Source organism: Bufo gargarizans, chromosome 2 (assembly GCF_014858855.1).
Source record: "Bufo gargarizans isolate SCDJY-AF-19 chromosome 2, ASM1485885v1, whole genome shotgun sequence".
In the NCBI taxonomy this organism is placed as follows: Eukaryota; Metazoa; Chordata; class Amphibia; order Anura; family Bufonidae; genus Bufo; species Bufo gargarizans.
In genome coordinates, this window is record NC_058081.1 from 19099490 (window position 1) to 19127185 (window position 27696).

General features: G+C 45.4%; 1 protein-coding gene across 2 annotated transcripts in view; it reads right to left on the reverse strand.

The window, feature by feature from the left end:
• Positions 1-22605: 22605 nt before the first annotated feature.
• LOC122929233 overlaps positions 22606-27696 on the reverse strand; it is a 294557-nt gene continuing 289466 nt past the window's right edge. For both annotated transcript variants that reach the window (XM_044282743.1, XM_044282744.1), the window contains 5 exons: positions 27571-27592; positions 25823-25869; positions 24888-24931; positions 23465-23542; positions 22606-22999 (listed from right to left, as the gene is read on the reverse strand). In XM_044282743.1, the coding sequence (XP_044138678.1) occupies positions 22889-22999; positions 23465-23542; positions 24888-24931; positions 25823-25869; positions 27571-27592 (302 nt within the window). In that variant the 3' untranslated portion in view covers positions 22606-22888. The remainder of the gene's footprint in view (positions 23000-23464; positions 23543-24887; positions 24932-25822; positions 25870-27570; positions 27593-27696) is intronic.

Below are 27696 nucleotides of genomic sequence, written 5' to 3' on the forward strand. Positions count from 1 at the left end.
GCCTCAAATTTATATCCAGCTAAATCTGTCCTTAGTGCTGTAGCTGGGCGAGTTATTTAGTGTCCGTTCAAGCACATTTCTTGTTCTGGGTTGAAATACAATTCCCAATTTAGCAATTTCATAATTTAGTGGTTTCTGCTATATCAGAGCTATTTGAAATCTATCCCTAAAAGGGTAGATCATATTGAAGGTGCACATAGGGACATTCAGAATAACTTCACACACCCGCTACTGTGCATTTCCAAGTCTAATTCTGTCACTAAACCCATACCTGTCACCCAGCGCCTAAATACTAGGCCTCAAATTTATATCCTGCTAAATCTCTCGTTAACGCTGTCCTGTTGTGGCTGGGAAAGTTATTTAGTGTCCGTCAAAGCACATTTTTTGTTCTGGGTTGAAATACAATTCCCAATTTAGCAATTTCATAATTTAGTGGTTTCTGCTATATCAGAGCTATTTGAAATCTATCCCTAAAAGGGTAGATCATATTGAAGGTGCACATAGGGACATTCAGAATAACTTCACACACCCGCTACTGTGCATTTCCAAGTCTAATTCTGTCACTAAACCCATACCTGTCACCCAGCGCCTAAATACTAGGCCTCAAATTTATATCCAGCTAAATCTGTCCTTAGTGCTGTAGCTGGGCGAGTTATTTAGTGTCCGTTCAAGCACATTTCTTGTTCTGGGTTGAAATACAATTCCCAATTTAGCAATTTCATAATTTAGTGGTTTCTGCTATATCAGAGCTATTTGAAATCTATCCCTAAAAGGGTAGATCATATTGAAGGTGCACATAGGGACATTCAGAATAACTTCACACACCCGCTACTGTGCATTTCCAAGTCTAATTCTGTCACTAAACCCATACCTGTCACCCAGCGCCTAAATACTAGGCCTCAAATTTATATCCAGCTAAATCTGTCCTTAGTGCTGTAGCTGGGCGAGTTATTTAGTGTCCGTTCAAGCACATTTCTTGTTCTGGGTTGAAATACAATTCCCAATTTAGCAATTTCATAATTTAGTGGTTTCTGCTATATCAGAGCTATTTGAAATCTATCCCTAAAAGGGTATATAATATTCAAGGTGCACATTGGGTCATTCAGAATAACTTCACACACACACGCTTCTGTGCATTTCCAAGTCTAATTCTGTCACTAAATCCATACCGGTCACCCAGCGCCTAAATACTAGGCCTCAAATTTATATCCCGCTGAATTTGAATACAATACATTGGGCCAAATAATATATTTGTTGTTGTGGTGAACCATAACAATGAGAAAAACATCTAGTAAGGGACGCGGACGTGGACATGGTCGTGGTGGTGTTAGTGGACCCTCTGGTGCTGGGAGAGGACGTGGCCGTTCTGCCACATCCACACGTCCTAGTGTACCAACTACCTCAGGTCCCAGTAGCCGCCAGAATTTACAGCGATATATGGTGGGGCCCAATGCCGTTCTAAGGATGGTAAGGCCTGAGCAGGTACAGGCATTAGTCAATTGGGTGGCCGACAGTGGATCCAGCACGTTCACATTATCTCCCACCCAGTCTTCTGCAGAAAGCGCACAGATGGCGCCTGAAAACCAACCCCATCAGTCTGTCACATCACCCCCATGCATACCAGGGAAACTGTCTCAGCCTCAAGTTATGCAGCAGTCTCTTATGCTGTTTGAAGACTCCGCTGGCAGGGTTTCCCAAGGGCATCCACCTAGCCCTTCCCCAGCGGTGAAAGACATAGAATGCACTGACGCACAACCACTTATGTTTCCTGATGATGAGGACATGGGAATACCACCTCAGCATGTCTCTGATGATGACGAAACACAGGTGCCAACTGCTGCGTCTTTCTGCAGTGTGCAGACTGAACAGGAGGTCAGGGATCAAGACTGGGTGGAAGACGATGCAGGGGACGATGAGGTCCTAGACCCCACATGGAATGAAGGTCGTGCCACTGACTTTCACAGTTCGGAGGAAGAGGCAGTGGTGAGACCGAGCCAACAGCGTAGCAAAAGAGGGAGCAGTGGGCAAAAGCAGAACACCCGCCGCCAAGAGACTCCGCCTGCTACTGACCGCCGCCATCTGGGACCGAGCACCCCAAAGGCAGCTTCAAGGAGTTCCCTGGCATGGCACTTCTTCAAACAATGTGCTGACGACAAGACCCGAGTGGTTTGCACGCTGTGCCATCAGAGCCTGAAGCGAGGCATTAACGTTCTGAACCTGAGCACAACCTGCATGACCAGGCACCTGCATGCAAAGCATGAACTGCAGTGGAGTAAACACCTTAAAACCAAGGAAGTCACTCAGGCTCCCCCTGCTACCTCTTCTGCTGCTGCCGCCTCGGCCTATTCTGCTGCTGCCGCCTCGGCCTCTTCCTCCGCCTCTGGAGGAACGTTGGCACCTGCCGCCCAGCAAACAGGGGATGTACCACCAACACCACCACCACCACCTCCGTCACCAAGCGTCTCAACCATGTCACACGCCAGCGTTCAGCTCTCCATCTCACAAACATTTGATAGAAAGCGTAAATTCCCACCTAGCCACCCTCGATCCCTGGCCCTGAATGCCAGCATTTCTAAACTACTGGCCTATGAAATGCTGTCATTTAGGCTGGTGGACACAGACAGCTTCAAACAGCTCATGTCGCTTGCTGTCCCACAGTATGTTGTTCCCAGCCGGCACTACTTCTCCAAGAGAGCCGTGCCTTCCCTGCACAACCAAGTATCCGATAAAATCAAGTGTGCACTGCGCAACGCCATCTGTGGCAAGGTCCACCTAACCACAGATACGTGGACCAGTAAGCACGGCCAGGGACGCTATATCTCCCTAACTGCACACTGGGTAAATGTAGTGGCAGCTGGGCCCCAGGCGGAGAGCTGTTTGGCGCACGTCCTTCCGCCGCCAAGGATCGCAGGGCAACATTCTTTGCCTCCTGTTGCCACCTCCTCCTTCTCGGCTTCCTCCTCCTCTTCTTCCACCTGCTCATCCAGTCAGCCACACACCTTCACCACCAACTTCAGCACAGCCCGGGGTAAACGTCAGCAGGCCATTCTGAAACTCATATGTTTGGGGGACAGGCCCCACACCGCACAGGAGTTGTGGCGGGGTATTGAACAACAGACCGACGAGTGGTTGCTGCCGGTGAGCCTCAAGCCCGGCCTGGTGGTGTGTGATAATGGGCGAAATCTCGTTGCAGCTCTGGGACTAGCCAATTTGACGCACATCCCTTGCTTGGCGCATGTGCTGAATTTGGTGGTGCAGAAGTTCATTCACAACTACCCCGACATGTCAGAGCTGCTGCATAAGTGCGGGCCGTCTGTTCGCGCTTCCGGCGTTCACATCCTGCTGCTGCTCGCCTGTCTGCGCTACAGCGTAACTTCGGCCTTCCCGCTCACCGCCTCATATGCGACGTGCCCACCAGGTGGAACTCCACCTTGCACATGCTGGACAGACTGTGCGAGCAGCAGCAGGCCATAGTGGAGTTTCAGCTGCAGCACGCACGGGTCAGTCGCACTACAGAACAGCACCACTTCACCACCAATGACTGGGCCTCCATGCGAGACCTGTGTGCCCTGTTGCGCTGTTTCGAGTACTCCACCAACATGGCCAGTGGCGATGACACCGTTATCAGCGTTACAATACCACTTCTATGTCTCCTTGAGAAAACACTTAGGGCGATGATGGAAGAGGAGGTGGCCCAGGAGGAGGAGGAGGAAGAGGGGTCATTTTTAGCACTTTCAGGCCAGTCTCTTCGAAGTGACTCAGAGGGAGGTTTTTGGCAACAGCAGAGGCCAGGTACAAATGTGGCCAGCCAGGGCCCACTACTGGAGGACGAGGAGGACGAGGATGAGGAGGAGGTGGAGGAGGATGAGGATGAAGCATGGTCACAGCGGGGTGGCACCCAACGCAGCTCGGGTCCATCACTGGTGCGTGGCTGGGGGGAAAGGCAGGACGATGACGATACGCCTCCCACAGAGGACAGCTTGTCCTTATCCCTGGGCAGCCTGGCACACATGAGCGACTACATGCTGCAGTGCCTGCGCAACGACAGCAGAGTTGCCCACATTTTAACCTGTGCGGACTACTGGGTTGCCACCCTGCTGGATCCACGCTACAAAGACAATGTGCCCACCTTACTTCCTGCACTGGAGCGTGATAGGAAGATGCGCGAGTACAAGCGCACGTTGGTAGACGCGCTACTGAGAGCATTCCCAAATGTCACAGGGGAACAAGTGGAAGCCCAAGGCCAAGGCAGAGGAGCAAGAGGTCGCCAAGGCAGCTGTGTCACGGCCAGCTCCTCTGAGGGCAGGGTTAGCATGGCAGAGATGTGGAAAACTTTTGTCAACACGCCACAGCTAACTGCATCACCACCTGATACGCAACGTGTTAGCAGGAGGCAACATTTCACTAACATGGTGGAACAGTACGTGTGCACACCCCTCCACGTACTGACTGATGGTTCGGCCCCATTCAACTTCTGGGTCTCTAAATTGTCCACGTGGCCAGAGCTAGCCTTTTATGCCTTGGAGGTGCTGGCCTGCCCGGCAGCCAGCGTTTTGTCTGAACGTGTATTCAGCACGGCAGGGGGCGTCATTACAGACAAACGCAGCCGCCTGTCTACAGCCAATGTGGACAAGCTGACGTTCATAAAAATGAACCAGGCATGGATCCCACAGGACCTGTCCGTCCCTTGTCCAGATTAGACATTAACTACCTCCCCATAACCATATATTATTGGACTCCAGGGCACTTCCTCATTCAATCCTATTTTTATTTTCATTTTACCATTATATTGCGAGGCTACCCAAAGTTTTATGAACCTCTCCTCTGCCTGTGTGCTAGGCCTAAATATATGCCAATGGACTGTTGCAGTGGTGGCTGACATGAAGCCTGATTCTCTGCTATGACATGCAGACTAATTCTCTGCTGACATGAAGCCAGATTGTCTGTTACGGGACCTCTCTCCTCTGCCTGGGTGCTGGGCCTAAATTTATGACAATGGACTGTTGCAGTGGTGGCTGACGTGAAGCCTGATTCTCTGCTATGACATGCAGACTGATTCTCTGCTGTCATGAAGCCAGATTGTCTGTTACGGGACCTCTCTGCTCTGCCTGTGTGCTAGGCCTAAATATATGCCAATGGACTGTTGCAGTGGTGGGTGACGTGAAGCCTCATTCTCTGCTATGACATGCAGACTGATTCTCTGCTGACATGAAGCCAGATTGTCTGTTACGGGACCTCTCTCCTCTGCCTGTGTGCTAGGCCTAAATATATGCCAATGGACTGTTGCAGTGGTGGCTGACGTGAAGCCTCATTCTCTGCTATGACATGCAGACTAATTCTCTGCTGACATGAAGCCAGATTGTCTGTTACGGGACCTCTCTCCTCTGCCTGGGTGCTGGGCCTAAATTTATGACAATGGACTGTTGCAGTGGTGGCTGACGTGAAGCCTCATTCTCTGCTATGACATGCAGACTAATTCTCTGCTGACATGAAGACAGATTCTCTGTTACGGGACCTCTCTCCTCTGCCTGTGTGTGTGCTGGGCCTAAATATATGCCAATGGACTGTTGCAGTGGTGGCTGACGTGAAGCCTCATTCTCTGCTATGACATGCAGACTGATTCTCTGCTGACATGAAGCCAGATTCTCTGTTACGGGACCTCTCTCCTCTGCCTGTGTGTGTGCTGGGCCTAAATATATGCCAATGGACTGTTGCAGTGGTGGCTGACGTGAAGCCTCATTCTCTGCTATGACATGCAGACTAATTCTCTGCTGACATGAAGACAGATTCTCTGTTACGGGACCTCTCTCCTCTGCCTGTGTGTGTGCTGGGCCTAAATATATGCCAATGGACTGTTGCAGTGGTGGCTGACGTGAAGCCTCATTCTCTGCTATCACATGCAGACTAATTCTCTGCTGACATGAAGACAGATTCTCTGTTACGGGACCTCTCTCCTCTGCCTGTGTGTGTGCTGGGCCTAAATATATGCCAATGGACTGTTGCAGTGGTGGCTGACGTGAAGCCTCATTCTCTGCTATGACATGCAGACTGATTCTCTGCTGACATGAAGCCAGATTCTCTGTTACGGGACCTCTCTCCTCTGCCTGTGTGTGTGCTGGGCCTAAATATATGCCAATGGACTGTTGCAGTGGTGGCTGACGTGAAGCCTCATTCTCTGCTATGACATGCAGACTAATTCTCTGCTGACATGAAGACAGATTCTCTGTTACGGGACCTCCCTCCTCTGCCTGGGTGCTGGGCCTAAATATATGCCAATGGACTGTTGCAGTGGTGGCTGACGTGAAGCCTCATTCTCTGCTATGACATGCAGACTAATTCTCTGCTGACATGAAGACAGATTCTCTGTTACGGGACCTCCCTCCTCTGCCTGGGTGCTGGGCCTAAATATATGCCAATGGACTGTTGCAGTGGTGGCTGACGTGAAGCCTCATTCTCTGCTATGACATGCAGACTGATTCTCTGCTGACATGAAGCCAGATTCTCTGTTACGGGACCTCTCTCCTCTGCCTGGGTGCTGGGTAGTGTTGAGCGCGAATATTCGAAAAGCAAATTTTTTTCGCGAATATCGCAACTTCGCGATTTCGCGAATATTTCGAATATAGTGCTATATATTCGTAAAAACGAATATTCGTTTTTTGTTTTTTTCCCCCCCCCCACAAAATTACAGTACACATATAATTGATTGTTTCCCAAAGGTCCAACAGCTCAGATCTTACTCACATTGCCTAGAAAGTGATTGAGGCGCGAATCTTCGTAAGGCGATTTTATTAGCGCACATGCGAATATCGGCACGTCCCAGAACAGAGGCAAAGGGCTTTGCATTCATACATTAGTGAATTGAGTTGCGAATCTTCGTAAGGCGATTTTATTAGCGCACATGCGAATATCTACACTTGTCCCAGAACAGAGGCAAAGGGCTTTGCATTCATACATTAGTGATTGAATTGAGCTGCGAATCTTCGTAAGGCGATTTTATTAACGCAAATGCAAATATCTACACTTGTCCCCAGAACAGAGAGGCAAAGGCCTGTGCATTCATATAGTATAGCACCATATTCGCGAATACGTAGAACTTCGTAAAATTCGATTTACGAATATTCGTATTTTTTATTTTACTTTCCACCTTACAGATTACATTGATCTGTACTCTGTCAACTGCTGTCATCACCCCCCACTGTATCTCGATTGATTCCCAAAAGTCTCACATTCCCTAGAAAGTGATTGAGGTGCGAATCTTCGTAAGGCGATTTTATTAGCGCACATGCGAATATCTACACTTGTCCCAGAACAGAGGCAAAGGGCATTGCATTCATACATTAGTGATTGAATTGAGTTGCGAATCTTCGTAAGGCGATTTCATTAGCGCACATGTGAATTTTGCATAGCATATGTATTATGCGATGCGAAAATTCGAATTATCGCATATGCGAAATAATAACGAATTTGAATAATCGCGAATATTTTACGAATATTCTTTCGAATATTCACAAAATTTCGCGAATTCGAATATGGGACATGCCGCTCAACACTAGTGCTGGGCCTAAATTTATGACAATGGACTGTTGCAGTGGTGGGTGACGTGAAGCCTGATTCTCTGCTATGACATGCAGACTGATTCTCTGCTGACATGAAGCCAGATTGTCTGTTACGGGACCTCTCTCCTCTGCCTGGGTGCTGGGCCTAAATATATGCCAATGGACTGTTGCAGTGGTGGCTGACGTGAAGCCTCATTCTCTGCTATGACATGCAGACTAATTCTCTGCTGACATGAAGACAGATTCTCTGTTACGGGACCTCTCTCCTCTGCCTGGGTGCCGGGGCCTAAATATCTGAGAATGGACTGTTCCAGTGGTGGGTGACGGGAAGCCAGATTCTCTGCTATGGAACCTCTCTCCAATTGATTTTGGTTAATTTTTATTTATTTAATTTTTATTTTAATTCATTTCCCTATCCACATTTGTTTGCAGGGGATTTACCTACATGTTGCTGCCTTTTGCAGCCCTCTAGCTCTTTCCTGGGCTGTTTTACAGCCTTTTTAGTGCCGAAAAGTTCGGGTCCCCATTGACTTCAATGGGGTTCGGGTTCGGGACGAAGTTCGGATCGGGTTCGGATCCCGAACCCGAACATTTCCGGGATGTTCGGCCGAACTTCTCGAACCCGAACATCCAGGTGTTCGCTCAACTCTAACAGAGGCATCTGTACAGGGGGCTGAGCCACTTATATATGTGCAGGAGGGCTATGATTGGTCAGCGAGGTCACATGGCCTAACCCATAAAGCCCAGGAAGTGACGCTCGCCGGCCCTTAAGGAAGTGCTGCAGGAAACAAACAGCAAGCATGCTGTGGCCAGGGCTGAGAGGAAACTGTGGAGTGGATCCCAGAACAACAGTACCTACACAGACAGAGCCCGGGACTGCAGCGATGAATGGGAAGCACTGGTCGCAGTTCACATGGCTAGGACTGATGCTTAATTTTTGCCTAGGCTACGATGCTGATGTTTTATTTTTTTTATCCCTCTGTTGGGTCAGATTTCCCTCAAGTTTGAGTGTCACTAAAAGGTTCTATTGACTAGAAACCAAGTACAGGTACTTTCAAAGCATCACCGTTGCAGTATTCAACACAAAAATAAATGGTCTGTTAATTATCAATGTGAAATTTATATTTATTTACAAAAATGTAAGAACTTTAGTACAAAAATGTAAAAAAAAAAAAACGAAAGACGAAATATTCTACCATGTAAAGATCGGACAGGGGTTTGACCAACTGGGTTGATAATGCATTTGAAGTCTAAAAATACCGTATTTTTCGCCCTATAAGACGCACCGGCCCATAAGACGCACCTAGGTTTTAGAGGAGGACAATAAAAAAAAAAATTTCATTACACCTTAGGTCAGACCACCAATCAGACCCCCAATGTTAATAAGACCTCAGATCAGACCTCCGATCAGATGTCAGCTCAGACCGCAATGTAAATAACCCCCAATCAGACCTCTGATTAGAGCCCCATGCCTCTCATCAGCCCCCATATCAGCTCTTATGCCTTTTATCATCCCCCATTATCATCCATTATGCCTCTCATCAGCCCACATTATCATCCATGATGCCTCCCATCACCCCCATTATCATCCATTATGCCTCTCATCACCCCCATTATCATCCATTATGCCTCTCATCACCCCCATTATCATCCATTATGCCTCTCATCACCGCCCATGGCCTCAGATCAGCCCCAAGTTTTATAAAAATAAAAAAACTTCTCTCCTGCTGACGCTCCTCACTGTCCATGATCTTCTTCCTCCTGCTTTCAGCTGTGCTGTGAACTGGCGTGCACAGCGTGAGGTCACAGAGCGCCCTTACGCCCTGCGCAGCCACTGCACATCCGACAGCCGAGGACCAGGAAGCGGTGAGTACAGAGCCTTCACCTCTGGTACTAATGAGCGCTTTCATAATGGAAGCGCTCATTAGTATTCGCCCAATATGACACACTTTTTGGGGGAAAAAATGCATCTTATGGGGCAAAAAATACGGTATATCTGCTCTTTACATTGAAACATACAGTGCAGACATGGGTTAGGGCCCTCAAATTTGAAACCAATTTCCTAAAAATGATTTCTAATTCGACTAATCCAAATTTATTGGTCAATATTTTACAGTTGAGAAGACAGGATAGAAGGCATCTTCCACCAAAAGGGATCATTTTTGGACAATTTTAAATAAAAAGAACTGATCAGAGAGCACTCTGTCTTGGCATAAAAAATCTTCAAAGGGGTTGGATACAGTCCTAGAAGACCTCAGAGTGTTGTACATAATTTTTAGGGCAATTGAGGAAGTTTTGGACCAAATCAAATCTGACGGCCAATTCGACCAAATCCTGCTCCAAACAAATATTTTGAAATTCACTCACTTCAAGTAAGGACTTTGCTGCGGTAAATCCCAAGTTTTCTATAATGGAATGACATTAGGTAACAGCTGATTCATGACTAGTGTTGAGAGCGAATATTCGAATTACGAATATTTATCTCGAATATCGCAACTTTGAGAATTTGCGAATATTTCGAATATAGTGCCATATATTCGCTATATCGAATATTCGTCATTTTTTTACATCTGAAAACATGATTCCTCCCTACTTTTTTCTTGTGGGCCAATGACTTAAGCAGCTTAAGCAGGGAGGAATCATGATTTAGATGGGAAAAATTACGAATATTCTAAAAAACGAATATATAGCACTATATCTAATATATTAATTTTTAAATGCTCGTCTTTTTTTTTTCGATCTGTATAGTTGTTCCACTTCGGCATACTCCTCCCCGACAAGCGTCCCCGTCACCATGGGAACGCCTGTGGGTTAGAATATACCATCGGATCTGAGTTTTCACGATCTCAGTGAGACTATGACTAGGCTGGCAACCCTAAGTGTAGCACCAGGACAGTAAATAGATGCATGATCGTATAGAAGCCAAGGTCAGGGCTGATGGAATTCTTGCAACATGGTAAGATTAAATACAAATAAATGAATGGCCTGCTGCTATTAAAATATTATCAATAACTTTTAATCATTACCCACATACACTCACCTAAAGAATTATTAGGAACACCATACTAATACGGTGTTGGACCCCCTTTTGCCTTCAGAACTGCCTTAATTCTACGTGGCATTGATTCAACAAGGTGCTGATAGCATTCTTTAGAAATGTTGAGCCATATTGATAGGATAGCATCTTGCAGTTGATGGAGATTTGAGGGATGCACATCCAGGGCACGAAGCTCCCGTTCTACCACATCCCAAAGATGCTCTATTGGGTTGAAATCTGGTGACTGTGGGGCCATTTTAGTACAGTGAACTCATTGTCATGTTCAAGAAACCAATTTGAAATGATTTGAGCTTTGTGACATGGTGCATTATCCTGCTGGAAGTAGCCATCAGAGGATGGGTACATGGTGGTCATGAAGGGATGGATATGGTCAGAAACAATGCTCAGGTAGCCCGTGGCATTTAAACGATGGCCAATTGGCACTAAGGGGCCTAAAGTGTGCCCAGAAAACATCCCCCACACCATTACACCACCACCACCAGCCTGCACAGTGGTAACAAGGCATGATGGATACATGTTCTCATTCTGTTTACGCAAAATTCAGACTCTACCATTTGAATGTCTCAACAGAAATCGAGACTCATCAGACCAGGCAACATTTTTCCAGTCTTCAACAGTCCAATTTTGGTGAGCTCATGCAAATTGTAGCCTCTTTTTTCCTATTTGTAGTGGAGATGAGTGGTACCCGGTGGGGTCTTCTGCTGTTGTAGCCCACCTTTCTTTCCCATTCTGACATTCAGTTTGGAGTTCAGGAGATTGTCTTGACCAGGACCACAACCCTACATGCATTGAAGCAACTGCCATGTGATTGGTTGACTAGATAATTGCATTAATGAGAAGTAGAACAGGTGTTCCTAATAATTCTTTAGGTGAGTGTATACACCGTGTTAAAAGATTAAATAAAATATCGACGTAAAATTAATAATATATAGTCAGAGTCCCTCCTCTTACTCATGCGGAGCTCTCGCATAAATAGTAAGAGTGTCAATAGTGTCCTATAGCGATATTTATATATGTAAAAATCTCCTTCATGGAGCTTGTAACGGCTTGTTCAAAAAAACGCTATTATGTCTGCGATTTCTTGCAAACATGTGGTTTTATATGTATCACTCTTAGATCACGTCCGACCTCAATGCAACAGACTCAATTAGAAGCTGCTTACCAGTCCAATGTCTCGGGCCACTTTACAGATGAATATAATTTCACGAACCATACATATGTGTTGAAGTCTGGTATCTTTTCCAGCTGATAATGTCTGTGCTTGTAATTCGGACCTCGCGCCAGTGCGGGCACTGTGATTTCCTGCACATGTGAAGTGGTGGTTTGAGAGTTGCCAAATATGTTCCGTGGTATGATCGTGTAAAACTCCAATCCTAGAGGTATGTTCTCCTGTTTACCGTACAGTATAGATATCGTTATCGGGATCTTGCTCACCAGACGCTTTTCGAAACTAAAATGGTTTCTTCCTCAGTTGTATATATTCGACAAACATGGACTGGACTTTTTTTCGGTACCCTTGTTGAAACTCTGTGACTGGACTATATGCTTAATCTCTACTGTTCAGACTCTGCGTTTCTCTGATTACATTATAAAAGCCCAAATGCTATATCATATACATGTTATTTACTCCCCCAACTAGTATAACAACATGTCCAATCATCATTATTAATGCTCTGAAATAAAAATACTATTAAAAAACAAAATAAAAATTTAAAAAAAAATCTTTAAAAAATTGCAAATTAAAATAGCCTAATTAAACATATAAGTATATATAAACCAGACATTGTAAACCAAACCATATCAAGGGCTATACAGTACAGACCAAAAGTTTGGAAACACCTTCTCATTCAAAGAGTTTTCTTTATTTTCATGACTATGAAGGCATCAAAACTATGAATTAACACATGTGGAATTATATACATAACAAAAAAGTGTGAAACAACTGAAAATATGTCATATTCTAGGTTCTTCAAAGTAGCCACCTTTTACTTTGATTACTGCTTTGCACACTCTTGGCATTCTCTTGATGAGCTCCGTATCCTCGATGTGGTCGCAGGATTCTATCCATCAATCTCTGGAAAGTAGCTGGAGCCCCATGTAACCCAAATGGCATTACCACATACTGGAATAAACCCTCTGGGGTTAGTAATGCTGTTTTCTTTTGCCTCTGGTGTTAATGGGATCTGCCAATAACCTTTGGTAAGGTCTAAGGTTGTATTAATTCTAGCCCTCCCTAGATTTTCAATTAGTTCATCCACCCTAGGCTTGGGGTATGCATTGAATTTTGAAATTTTTATTAAGTTTCCTGAAGTCATTACAAAACCTCCAGGTCTCATTGGGTTTTGGGATTAAGACAATAGGACTGGCCTACGCACTCCTAGATTCTTCTATCACTCCCAACTCCAACATTCTCTGTACCTCCTCTGACACAGCCTTCCTACGGGCTTCTGGGATACGGTAAGGTTTTAAGCTTACGATCTTACTGGGTTCAGTGATAATCTGATGGCTAATCAGATGGTTTCGTCCTGGTAGATCAGAAAATTTCTCCCTATTGTGTTGAAAAAACTCTTTTGCCTCTTGTTGTTGTTTCCCTGACAGGTCTCAACTATTTTCACAGGAGGAATGTTTTTTGAACTTCTGCCAATAGGGACTCAATATCCTTCCAGGGTTTAAGAAGGTTAATATGATACACCTGGAAAGGCTTTCTTTTCCCCGGCTGATGTATCTTATAGCTAACGTCACTTATTTTTTCTACTACTTCATAGGGACCTTGCCATTTGTCGAGAAACCTACTTTCCACTGTGGGAACTAATACCAAGACCCTATCCCCAGGGTTGAAACTCCTAATCCTCGCAGAGTGATTATACACCTTACTTTGAGAGGCTTGGGCCTTCTGCAAATGCTCTTTCACTAAGGGCATTACCGTCTCAATAAGCTCTTGCATATGGGTTATATGCTCAATGACACTTTTGAAAGGGGTAGTCTCGGTTTCCCATGTTTCTTTGGCTATGTCAAGAAGTCCCCGGGGATGTCGGCCATAAACTAACTCAAATGGGGAAAACCCTGTGGAGTCTTGGGGGGTACCTCCCGGATTGCGAACATGAGGTAGGGTAGTAGGCAATCCCAATCTCTGCCATCCCTCTCTACCGCTTTCTTCAACATCTGTTTTAGCGTCTTATTAAATCTTTCGACTAAGCCATCAGTCTGTGGTTGATACACCGAAGTGCGTAATTGTGTAATTTTGAATAGCCTGCACATATCCTTCATAACCCCAGACATAAAGGGAGTTCCTTGATCGGTAAGGATCTCCTTGGGGACTCCGGTCCTAGAGAACATATAAAATAGCTCTCTGGCAATGGTTTTTGAGGCAGTGTTTCTTAGGGGGACAGCTTCAGGATAACGAGTGGCATAGTCAACCACAACTAAAATATATTGATGTCCCCTAGCGGATTTTATTACCGGCCCTACGAGATCCATAGCGACTCTCTCGAATGGAATTTCAATAATCGGTAGCGGTACCAGGGGACTCCTGAAATGAGACATGGGTGCACTCAATTGACACATGGGAAAGGAGTCACAATAATCTTTTACTTCTCGATAGAGCCCAGGCCAAAAAAAAATGCCAGAGAATTCTCTCCTGGGTTTTCTCTGTCCCAAAATGCCCCGCCATAGCATGACTGTGAGCTAGGTCTAAGACTATGCGTCGGTAGGATCGAGGCACCAAGAGCTGTTCAACAACCTCGCCGTTACTCTGGGTAACTCGGTAAAAAAGATTATTATTCATGGCAAAATGGGGAAATTGTCGATCAGCCCCTGGTTCCTGAGGTATGCCATTGATGACCTTAACACCTTCTCGGGCATGTACAAGGGTGGGATCCCTTAATTGCGCAGTGCCAAAATTTTCACTAGATACTCTTAAGTCAGACAATACTGGCTCAGAGGTGGAGGCTTCCTTATCTCCTGCCAGTACCTGTAAAGGAAAACTATTCTCCTCAGGCTCTTTTGGCAACAATTTTGGCTCAACCTCGGACAATTCTTCTACAAACGACTGCGCTGCAGCTCTAAGGGGTTGGCCCCTCCCCCACAACTGCCAGAAGTAGGGAAAGTTACGCCCGAGGATAGCATTATGCATGAGGTTTTCCACCACACCTACATTATGGTCAATATAGCCAGAAGTAGTTTCAAAAGACACCATGGCCACGGGATATGCCTAACATCCCTGTGGATACACAGCACACCCAGGGATTCTCCCTGGATTTTGTCTCTGGTTACATAAGAGGCATGCACCAAAGTTATGAGACTTCCTGAGTCTAGTAGTGCAGTTGCAGGTTGACTATTCACCAGTACGCTGCAGAACTGGGGTTCAAGTTTCACCTCTGGGGAAGCCACACAGACCGGTTCTGCAAGCAAGGACATCAGCCGGCCGGCCTCGCACTCCATTAGTTCGGAAGTGAGGGGACATTTAGCGACCACATGCCCCACTTCCCGGCACCTCCAACATTGGGGAGGTCCTGGTTTCGGTTAAGCAAATCTGGGCATGCTTGGGGAAGATCGCTGGGGACTCTCCAGTGCCATTTTTCCTGTTTGCCCCGTTGGGGACTGTCTCCTAGCCGCTGTAGATTTGGGACGGTCACTCCTGAAAGGAGCACAGGGGAAGGCACTATCCCGAAGATAGTCTTCCGTAGTGAGATACCGATCAACCAGGTTCACCAGCTCATCCAGGTCTTTGGGGTCACCCGCCCCACCCAGCGCTGTAATGTCCTAGGTAATGCAGTTATAAATCGATCCATTACGACCCGTTCAGTTATTTGGGCTGCTGTGCTCATCTCAGGTTCCAGCCCCTTTTTCGTGAGGTGAACCAAGTCGAACATTTGGGACCGAGTAGGTTTGGTTACATCAAAGCGCCAGGTATGCACGCGCCGGGCCCGTACAGCAGGGGTTACTCCTAACCGTGCCAGAATTTCCGCTCGTAGCTTAGTATAGTCTCAGACCTCCTGTTGGCCAAGGTCATGATATGCCTTCTGGGGCTCCACTGATAGGAAATGTGGTTAGATATGTCTCAATATCGTCCTCCGGGGTTAACTTCTGTAGCGACTGTTGCACAGTTTTCCTGGGATTCCGGGGAGATGTTGGAGCAGTCTGGTAAACAACCAGCAGGGCTTTTGTAAGGGCGGCCATTTGTTCTGACAAAAGGAGGTTTGTCTCCTGTTGGCGTAGGTTCGCCTCAGCCTGCGCTTGAATAAACTGGGTTATGGCTGCTTCCATATTAGCATGTGTCTCCTGCAGGCCGATAGCGGGCTTTACCCACGACATCCACTGGAGCAAAAAGTTCTTGCAGAGAACAAACGAAGAGAGAGGGGGGAAAAAAAAAATATTTTGTGTGCCGTTGCCGTTAGCAACCATTAAGCCCGCATCCTCCACCAATTGTAAGCCTGCAAGGGGGGCAGCGTACGGTTCTGTTCATTCACGAAGGCACAGATGATATAACGTTCACGTCACTTTTTATTTAGGGTCCGATTTCAGGAAGTTTACATCACATGCTTTTTAATGGAACCCAGGACTTCGAGTATAGCAGTAACAAATCACAAAACAAAAGCCTTCCCGTCTGGGACTAACTAATAACACAAAGAGTTTGTCTCACCTAGGCTACGGTTGGTAAGCTGACGTTCACACAGCATGTAGTCTGTTCCCTGGTCCTCAGTATTCACAGCACTGTGTGCTGTCCTTGCAGGCTTCCACCTAAGTGAGCCACAGCACTCTGTATATAGTAATCTAACGAGGTTAACTGCCTTAAGGTGTTTCAGAGCATAACAACAAACTGGCCTGGAAGGAAGGGAACGGTTGCTCCCTCTATCAACCTTAACAACCGCTCGGCATAATCCAGGCCCCACGTATTCCAAAAAGAAGCCTGCCTAAGCAACTAAGTTTGTTTAGGCCTCAGCACTCCCTGGATTACACTTACTTCACCCAGGTGAGAAATCTGGGTGAAATATACCTTCCTTCCACCAGTATTCCACCTGCATGACCACAATACATATATATATATATATATACATATATATATTACAGATAGTTAGTGTAGGTTATATCCTGATATAGTGTAGCTGTTGCAGTGCAGGGTGTTAGGTAGTGTGATAGGTTCTGCTGTCCATACATACATGCAGACCTGCTAAAATGTGAAGTTTCACGTATTGCGCCAAAATATTTGCATCGTTAGTGCCGATTTGCGCCATCGCAAATATATTGGAGCACTCTAACTTCATATAAAGCCATTTTTAATGTTCTGCCGTGCCAACTATTTTCTCCAGTTTTAGGAAACTTCTAGCAGCTTGGAAAATGTAGTAAAAGTGACCCACGTCTGTGTTTTGCGTGCATTACGCAAATATTACATTGCCAATTTTTCATGATCAAGAAAATTATCTCGACTTCGCGAATATATGGCGAATATTCACCCAAATATTCGTGAAATATCGTGAATTCGAATATAACCCCTGCCGCTCATCACTACTAACGAGCACCCAAGCACAATGGAAGTCAATGGGAGAACCCGAGCATTAAACCAGGCACCTCCTGCTTTGAAGAGGGAAAGGGTATCTAGTTCATATGAAAAGATCATAAATTGATGGAAACACCACTGATATGGTTCGGAAACAGCATGGGGAGGATGTCTGGATGCATCTTGGACTCCCAAGTCACTGCTGGGAACCATGTTGTCCGAGTAGTACAATAATATGCACTAGACCGAAGATAAAATCAATTTTAAAGGAAAGATTGTTAGGAAACATTCTTTCCTGTATATTTACTTGTATATAAAGTGCAAGTGCTGCCAAAAAATACAAGCAAGAGGCACTCCGATAGAACCTGTATATCACATAAAGGAGGGCCTCCTTACAATTGTTCAGGTAGTGGGACTCCTACACTCATAAAGCTATCCAGGCCTTTTTATAAGAGTCAACCGACCAGCATTTTCAGTTGACAGGCGGATGCGCTTATCAGTTATTATGCCACCAGCAGCACTAAATACCAACTTTGAAAAAACGCTGGCGGCAGGGCAGGCCAGCACCTCTAAGGTGTAGAGCGCCAGTTTGTTTCATGTGTCCAGCTTGGACATCAAATAGTTGTGAGGCACAGAGGGATCACTGAGGACGCTGACACGGTCTGCTATATACTCCTTCACCATTTTCCAAAATGTTACCCTCCTTGTGACACTAGGCTGCGCATCAGGTTGAGGGTGCTGGTGGGGTGTCATAAAACTGTCCCAGGCCTTGGAGAGTGTTGACCTGCCTCTGATGGAACTGCAGTGTGTTCACCTTGTTTCCCCTCCTCGGTTGGCCAAGGAACTACATACTCTACAGCTAGAATTGTCAGCTGGAAATTTTTGGAGCTATTTTTCCACAAGGACCTTCTGGTATTGCACCATTTTGCTAGTCCTCTCCAACACAGGAATGAGAGATGAGAAATTCTCTTTGTAGCGGGGGTCGAGAAGGGTGAACAACCAGTAATCGGTGTTGGCCAAAATGCGTACAACGCGAGGGTCACAGGAAAGGCAGCATAACATAAAGTCAGCCATGTGTGCCAGAGTCCTAACAGACAAGACTCAGCTGTCCTCATCAGGAGAATGACTCTCAATCTCCTCATCCTCTTCCTCCTCTTCTGCTCATCCACTCTGAACAGATGGAAAAAACCTGCTGTGGGTACTACCCTCTGTAGCGGAGGCAACCGTCTCCTGCTCCTCCTCCTCATGATCATCCAATTCGCTCTGAGAAGATGAACTGAGGGTGGTTTGGCTATCACCCTGTATACTGTCTTCCCCCATTTTCACCTCTTCCACATGCAAAGCGTCCGCCTTAATTGTGAGCAGCGAACGTTTGAGTAGACACAGAAGTGGGATAGTTATGCTGATAATAGCGTTATCGCCGCTCACCATTTGTGTTCATTCCTCAAAGTCGCATAAAACCTCACAGAGGTCAGACATCCATGCTCACTCGTCGCTTGTGAAGAGCGGAAGCTGACTGGAAAAGCTACGACCTTGATGCAGCTGGTATTCCACTACTGCCCTCTGCTGCTCACAAAGCCTGGCCAACATGTGGAACGTGGAGTTCCAACGCGTGCTCACGTCGCACAACAGTCGGTGAGCTGGCAATTGCAAGCGCTGCTGCAGCGTTGCCAGACTGGCGGAAGCCGTCAATGACTTGCATAAATGGGCACACACGCAGCGCCCTTCGCCAGTAGCTCAGGCAAATTGGGGTAGGTTTTGAGAAAACGCTGAACCACTAGGTTGAACACGTGGGCTAGGCATGGTATGTGTGTGAGCTTGTCGAGCTCCAAAGCTGACACCAAGTTACGGCCATTATCAGACACAACCATGACTGGCTATACGTTGAGTGGCGAGAGCCACAGCACAGTCTGGTCCCTTATCCCCTGCCACAGCTCTGCGGCGGTGTGCTATTTGTCACCTAAGCAGAACAGCCCGGCCTGTTGCTGCTTCCCCACTGCAGTGCTACACTGCTTCCAGTTACTAACTGATGTCTGACTGATGCTGCAAGATAATAATTCAGAGGTGGAAGTGGAGGAGGAGAAGGGAGGGGGGGGGGGGTTGCAGCCACTAACGTAGGTGGTGGCGGAAATCCTGATGGAAGTAGGGCCCGCAATTCTTGGCATCGGTAGCACCTGTGCCATCACAGGGTACAACTCGCTCCCGGCCTCCACAACGTTCACCTTGTGTGCCGTCAGGGAAATGTAGTGTCCTTGGCCAAAAGCACTTGTCCATGTGTCAGTCGTTAAGTGGATCTTAAGTGCATTGGGTAGGGCACGGGAGATGTTACGGGACACAAGCTGGTGTAAGGCTGGGACTGCACACCATAAAAGATTTTGTCAGCTGGAGATGGAGAAACTCGGGATGGCCACCCACCGCCCTCAGGCTGCAGAAAGCCTCAGTGTTCACAAGCCTAAATGGCAACATTTTCAGGGCCAGCAATTTGTAAAGGTGCGCATTTAGTGCTATGGCCTGTTTGTGGGTGGTTGGGTATTTGCGCTTTCGTTCAAAGGCCTGGGGTATAGACATCTGTACAATGCGCTGGGACACAGAAGTGGATGTGCTAGCTGATGGTGATTGAGAAGGTCCAGGTGCATGGCGGGAGGCATCCAGGCCTCCGTCTTGGACAAGGGAGGCAGAAGAAGAGGAGGCAGTGGTGTGACCCGCAGACAATGATTGTGGACCCAGGCATTCTGCCTACCTATTAGGGTGCTTTGATGCCATGTGGTGGATCATGCTGGTGGTGGTGAGGTTGCTAGTGTTCATGCCCCTGCTCATTTTGGTATGGCACAGGTTGCAAATGACAATTATTTTATCGTCCACACTTTCCTCATAAAAGTGCCAGACTGCGGAACACCTACCTCTTGGCAAGGGAGATTGCCGCAATGTAGTGCTCCAGGGAACAGTTGCGGGCCTGTTTGGTGTGGCCCAACTTCTCCCTTTTGCCACCCCACTACCTCTTCCATCCTGTTGCGGTGCTGTGGATCCCACCCCTCTGTACTGCTGTCCTCGTTTGGCTTGCCACCTTCCCAGATTGGGTCAGTGACTTTATTGTCCACCACCTCCTCTTCCACTTCCTCACTCTGGTTATGCTCCTAACCAGACTTGTTGACCTACCAACAACCTCAGTTATTTACAATTGTATCTCATTCTCATCATCAACCTCTTGAGACACTAATTGCCGTTGACTTATTGGCAACTGTGTCTCATCATCATCATCCACATCGTGAAACACTAATTGCCATTCCCCACCACCATCTTCTTCTGACTGTGGATGCTCAAGAGTTTGGGAATCAGGGCACAAGATCTCCTCATGTCACTCTTCAAGCGTGCTTGGCGAGAGGCCCAAATTAAGGAATGTCGAAAAGAGCTCCTCGGAATATCCGAGTGTGGGATCACTTGTTTGCAAAGACTCTGCATGGTGGGAGGAAGGAGGATCAGGGCGAGGATGCTGTTGACCAGACTCTTGGCTACTGAGACTGGAATTTGTGGAAGACAGGGTGGTGCTTAACCGACCGGAAGCATTATCTGCTGCAATCCAACCGACCATCTGGTCGCACTGGTGTGACGTCGAGAGTGGTATCCTGCGCTGCCCTGAAAACTGGGACATGAAGCTAGGTATCGCTCAGGCAGCAGGCACAGTTTCTCCGCGTGCAGGCCACGGCCTCTAGTGCACCATCAGCAGCACGACTACTTCCCCGTCCCTTACTGCTCGCCTTGCGCATATTAAATGTTGTATATGCTTGCAAGTATGTCACACGTACAGTAGTGCAGGTTTTGTAAGTGCATGGGCAAATAAAGTACACAGAAACTAATGTTGCAGATATTTTTAGGATGCGCACACGTTAAACAGGAGATGTAGAACAGATAATGTCGTTGTCCGCAGCGTCTATGAAAAAAGTACACTGAATGTCACAGATAATTTTAGGATGCGCAAATGTTATACAGGAGGTATAGCGCAAGTAATGTCGCTGTCACCATCGAATGAATGTCACTGATATTTCGGATACACAAACGTTATACAGGAGATGTAGCACAGGGAATGTAGCTGTCCGCAGCGGACACCATCTACAGAAAAAGTACACTGGATGTCAGAGACATTTTTAAGCTGCGCACACGTTACACAGAAGATGTAGCGCAGATATTGTTGCTGTCACCAGCGGCGAAAAAGTAATTACACTGAATGTCACTGATATTTCGGATGCGCTAACATTATATTGGAGATGTAGCGCAGGTAATGTCGCTGCCACCAGCAGCAAAAAAATTAGACAGAATGTCATTGATATTTCGGATACGCAAACGTTATACAGGAGATGTAGCGCAGGTAATGTAACTGTCATAAATCACAGAAAAAATGCACCAAACGGATATGCCACTGACTATACTGGCTAGTCATAAATGCAGATATTAAAAGCTGAGACTTTTGCCAATATATTCCTGTCAGGAAGATATCGGAGCCCACATGCACCACGTCACGGCTCTCAGCATGGCAAGGGGTCCTACCACTACGCTACCTATGGTGTGAACAAGGTCTGAAGGTGATGTAATCCAGCTCACAGCCAAGCTTCCACACAACCGCCTAGCAGGACAACTAGTGCAATGTGAACAAAGCCAGACTGTAAGCCAAACCCATATCAGACCATGTGATGGAGGCCACCAGGTGCAAAGGAGAGTGTTTAAATGCCAGGTAAAGGCACATACACTACATATAAAACAAGACAAAAACACAGAAATATAGTGGCAAATCTGGGGGAGCTGCTCAACCCCCTTTTTTTTTGCTGGGGATAGTCGTTTGCTGCGGTCCACATGCGGTGGGGCTGCTCCCCCAATGAAAAACACGCTACAGTGTTAGGGGTTGAGCAGCTCCCCCAGATTTGCCACTATATTTCTGTGTTTTTACACCTTCTGTGACACCTATGTAGTCAGTTGACCGCTGCCGATATGTGACATCGCCATCCCTACGAAGATCTGAGTGGTCAGTTGACCGCTTTCCTGTCCAGCCAGTAGTGGGGCATGAGAGCGGGTGCTTAGTGCGGCGTGGGGCATGTTTTCCCCAAGGAGAACTTGCCTTTTCACCCAAAATGTGGAGAGACTGACCTTTGTAAAGATAAATCAGGCATGGATCAGCCACGATTTCTACACTCCAGTGCCTGATGCATCAGACTAGATCATTCTGGGTGCCATCCACAAAGTTTGTGAAAAGTCACCCACTTCTTCTGACTACCTGTAATGTCAGTAGCCAACATGGCAACGGCAGTACAGTGAATGGCAGTACTTACGTGCACGTTTATTGGCTGCGTAGCTCAAGTAAAATTAGTGTTCAGTCGAGCATGCTCACCCAACACTACTAATGACCTATCCAGAGGATAGTCATCAATATTTACATTTCGGAAAACCCTTTTAAAAAGGACACATTCCCTTTGTATTTTAAGCAAAAACAATTATTTTATTTGTATCTTTTACATTTTCAAAACAACGAAAAAGGAAAACTTTGGGCACCCTGCATGGTTAGTACCTAGTACCCCATTTGGCATGTATCACAGCTTGTAAAGTCTTTAAGTTCTTGTTTGAGAGATTTTAAGCCATTCTTCCTTGCTGACATCTTCCAGTTCTGGTGATTCCTGGACCATCTTGCCTGCACTTTATAATAGTTGTGGATCACTATAATAATCATGTATTAAAAATCCATCTCTTATGTAAGTCAATAACTCAGGAATACATCCTGGAACATATGAGATGTCATCGTTTCTTCACAGAGGTGTACACAACCTCGGACTGTTCTGACCCTGGAGGCTTCTTTGCTGTTGTGGTCGCGGAGTGTTTCACCACAGCGTACACTATCTTGTCATCCTGTGAAAATAAGAAGAAGTTAAAGAATTACTATTGTAGTGAAACTCTCAGTTTACAGGAGAATCCAACTTTAGTAAATATTTATGATCAGTGGAAACTGAATTATCAGCCTCACTGAGGGATCAGGTTACATCTGCGTCTCAACTCATAGAGGACTATACAGTGTGTATATGTGTGTGTGTGTGTGGAGGGGTGGGGAACACTTCTGCACATAGAGAGGTAGATTTAGGCTACTTTCACACCTGCGTTGCGCCGTCCGGTTTTCAGACTTGGCAGAGGCTCCCAAACCGTAGCACAATGGTTTAGTTTTGTCCCCATTAATTGTCAATGGTGACAAAACTGAAACCGAGAAGGAAAGGAAAAGGAAAGGAATAATATTAAGACTCTTTATTGTGTCATATGGGTAGTCAACCGGTTAGATATGATAGATAGATATGAGATTTTTTTTACAATACATTAAACAACCTCGGACTGTTCTGACACTGGAGGCTTCTTTGCTGTGGTCGCGAAGGGTTTCACCACAGCGTACACTGTGTTATCATCCTGTGAAAAAAGAAGTTGCTGGCTTAGAGATATAAATTCCAACAGGGGGCACAAACAGACTCCAAACGGAACAAAGCAAGTCAAGACTAGGGTTGAGCGAACCCGTGGACGTTCGGTTTCACCGAGTTCGGCCAAACTTCAGGTCAAAGTTCGGGTTTGGGACATGAACTTGACCAGAACTTCACCCCGAACCCAGACCCCATTTAAGTCAATGGGGACCCGAACTTCACTTTATTATTTTCCATTATAACATTGAAACAGAATGCTAAATAAAATGTCTATTGAGGGGTTAAAAATAAAAAAAAACCTCACCTCATCCACGTGATCGTGCAGCCTGTATCTTCTTTTCTTCAGGACCTGCAAAAGGACCTGCGGTGACGTGGTGAGCACGGTGACATCACCGCAGGTTCTTTTGCCGGTCCTGAAGAAAAGAAGATACAGGCTGCACGATCAGCTGGATGAGGTGAGTTTTTATTTTTATTTTAAACCTCTCAATAGACATTTTATTTCGCATTCTGTTTTAAGAATGCTATTATTTTCCGTTATAACCATGTTATAACAGAAAATAATAAAATCACCCAAACACTGAACCCGAACTTCAGTGAAAAAGTCTGGGTTCATTTCCGGGCACCCGAACTCGCAAAGTTCTGTACGAACCTGAACTTTGCAGTTGGTGTTCGCTCAACTCTAGTCAAGATATAACATGAAAAGTTGGACAACAAGGGCAGGTCACAGCACTCAACGATATCAACAGACAACTCAGGACTGTATAGTATACTTAGTGACACGTACACAGCAAGGGAAATATTAACCCTCACAATACAGAAATGAAGATGGATACAACCACAGTGCAGTGAAAACCTGACTGCCATTGAACACAACGGTGCACATGGTACAATGGTACTAGCGAAACACAGATAGATAAATAAGAGATAGCTAAATAGACAGACAGATATAGATAGATAACTAAATAGATACATAAAAGGAAAATCAGAGCAGCAATCACATTGATGATTAAAGAAAATGACCACGGAATGCCATCTGGGAGTGCTGTGGAATTGTTTTGATAGATAGAAAGCTAGATAGATAGATACATACCTAGATACATAGATAGTAGATAGATAGATAGATAGATAGTAGATAGATATGAGATAGATAGAGAAATAGATAGATAGATATCAGATAGATGATAGATAGATAGATAGATAGATAGATAGATAGATAGATAGATAGATAGTAGATAGATATGAGATAGATAGATAGATAGATAGATAGATAGATAGATAGTAGATAGATATGAGATAGATAGATAGATAGATAGATAGATAGATAGATAAAACTTTACAGTTCCAGTAGCTTTTCTTTGAATCCGCTCAATGTTTTCATAAGCTGAAATATAAAGATGTTCATAGATGAAAATCAGCACATGGAGTTCAGCATCTTATTCGAAGAATATGCCATCAGTGGAGAATCGTGGAGAAACTCTACAGACAGGGGCAACATGGTGATCTTGGCCACCTCACCTATCGTGTGACCAAACATCGTTGTGTAGCCCTGCAGTCATTGGGCTGAATGGGGTCATATTACTCAACTCGGAAAGTACCAGAACTGCAGAAAACACAGAGATTCTGGGGAAACTTGTGATTGTCACTTCTAAACAGAGATATTTTGTTTATGTATATAGAAAAATGCTTAGTTGTTCCCATAGGCTTGCATTGAAAATCTATGTAGGTCTATGACAGACAGAAATTGTAACATTGTTTCTGTTAGTCTGTACTTCTCCATTCCATCCCTCCCACTAGAAGGTTCTAGTTTAGTTGGAAACTATATAAGGAGAGCAGTCAGAGCCCCTAGTTGTCTGCAGATATGGACCAGTGCTTAGTAGGAGAAACTCTGCCCATCTACACGAGAGACAAGAAGAAGATGTGAAGATGGTGATACTCTGCCAGAGACCCTAGGTCTCCAGTCTTTTTAAAAGGGAGCCAGCTGGATGACTGAGCCACAGACCCTGGGCCACCAGTCTTTTGAACTGGATTTAAGCCTTCTGACAGAGAGGGCCCCAGCTCGCTCAGGCCTTTCCTCAACACAAAACCTTCTTCTGCCCAAGAGAAGACTGGAGAAGCCAGCTGAGGGCTTTGCATCTATTGTTTTGTACTTGAGTTATTAAAACAGGTATGTCATCCGAGGGGACAGGTCCCCTTAAAGAACAAGAAATATGCGGCTGACGGGAGGACAATAAATGAGAGGCATAAGGAAATAAATTCTTCTATCATTTGTCACCTGAGTTCTGGTACACGGAAAGATCTATAGACTCCGGGATAGTCTCCCTAAAGAAAGGAAATAGTTATATGTAACATAATGATATAATACAATGCAATCTGTAGATTTGTAGGGATCCTGGATGAAAGCTACTATTATATTCCAGAGCGCTATTTATACTTCTGAAGGCTTCAGAGCTGAAAGCACTCAAAATTCCCTAATTGTTCATTGTGACCAAAGAGTATAGTGCGTGTATCCCCGGGGTATGATACATGATGTAATTCAGGATCAGTACAGGATAAGTAATGTAATGAACACAGTGACTGCACCAGCAGAATAGTGAGTGCAGCTCTGGAGTATAATGCAGGATGTAACTCAGGATCAGTACAGGATAAGTAGTGTAAAGTATGTACACAGTGACTGCACCAGCAGAATAGTGAGTGCAGCTCTGGAGTATAATACAGGATGTAACTCAGGATCAGTACAGGATAAGTAATGTATGTACCCAGTTACTGCACCAGCAGAATAGTAAGTGCAGCTCTGAAGTATAATGCAGGATGTAACTCAGGATTAGTACAGGATAAGTAATGTAATGTATGTACACAGTGACTGCACCAGCAGAATAGTAAGTGCAGCTCTGAAGTATAATGCAGGATGTAACTCAGGATCAGTACAGGATAAGTAATGTATGTACACAGTGACTGCACCAGCAGAATAGTGAGTGCAGCTCTGGAGTATAATACAGGATGTAACTCAGGATCAGTACAGGATAAGTAATGTATGTACACAGTGACTGCACCAGCAGAATAGTAAGTGCAGCTCTGGAGTATAATACAGGATGTAACTCAGGATTAGTACAGGATAAGTAATGTAATATATGTACACAGTGACTGCACCAGCAGAATAGTGAGTGCTGCTCTGGAGTATAATACAGACTATAACTCAGGATGAGTACAGGATAAGTAATGTATGTACACAGTGACTGCACCAGCAGAATAGTGAGTGCAGCTCTGGAGTATAATACAGGATGTAACTCAGGATCAGTACAGGATAAGTAATGTATGTACACAGTGACTCCACCAGCAGAATAGTGAGTGCAGCTCTGGAGTATAATACAGGATGTAACTCAGGATCAGTACAGGATAAGTAATGTATGTACACAGTGACTCCACCAGCAGAATAGTGAGTGCAGCTCTGGAGTATAATACAGGATGTAACTCAGGATCAGTACAGGATAAGTAATGTATGTACACAGTGACTCCACCAGCAGAATAGTGAGTGCAGCTCTGGAGTAAAACACAGATGGTTTCCCCAATAAGTATATAACAATAACTTATATGTAAAAGACATAATTGCAGAGCAGATAGATATGGCAGGTTAGGGATACGTACAAAGTCCTACTGACTTCTTCGCACTATCTGTACTTTATCAGTCTTTGCCTTTTAAACGTCATTATTAAAAGAGTTGAACAGTTTTGCAAGCTTGTATAACCAACAGTAAAAAAGTCTTCTTCTTTTCATCAGTCCGGTGTTTACGGTTTGTCTTTTGTGTAGTCGTTAACCAGTAAGACTCATAGGATAAGGCTTACACCAGGTCTCGAAGAAAGCGAATGCACAATATTGAAGGACTGATGAAAAGACTGAGGGCGTCATTTCCACTAAATGTTATTCAAGTTTGAAAGATTGCTTGACTCCTTCAGTAATAAAGTGTAAAAGGAGAAGACCGATGAGAGACGGATATACATGGATATGAGACAGAGAGATACATACCCGGCGTCGGTCCTCTTCATACCTGTATAGAGAAATTAAAATCAAACTCAATGACACATTATCAGATGTTGTGTTATGCATTAATAAAGACAAGTCATTCTGTGATGGCCCTCATGTAGTCTTCTC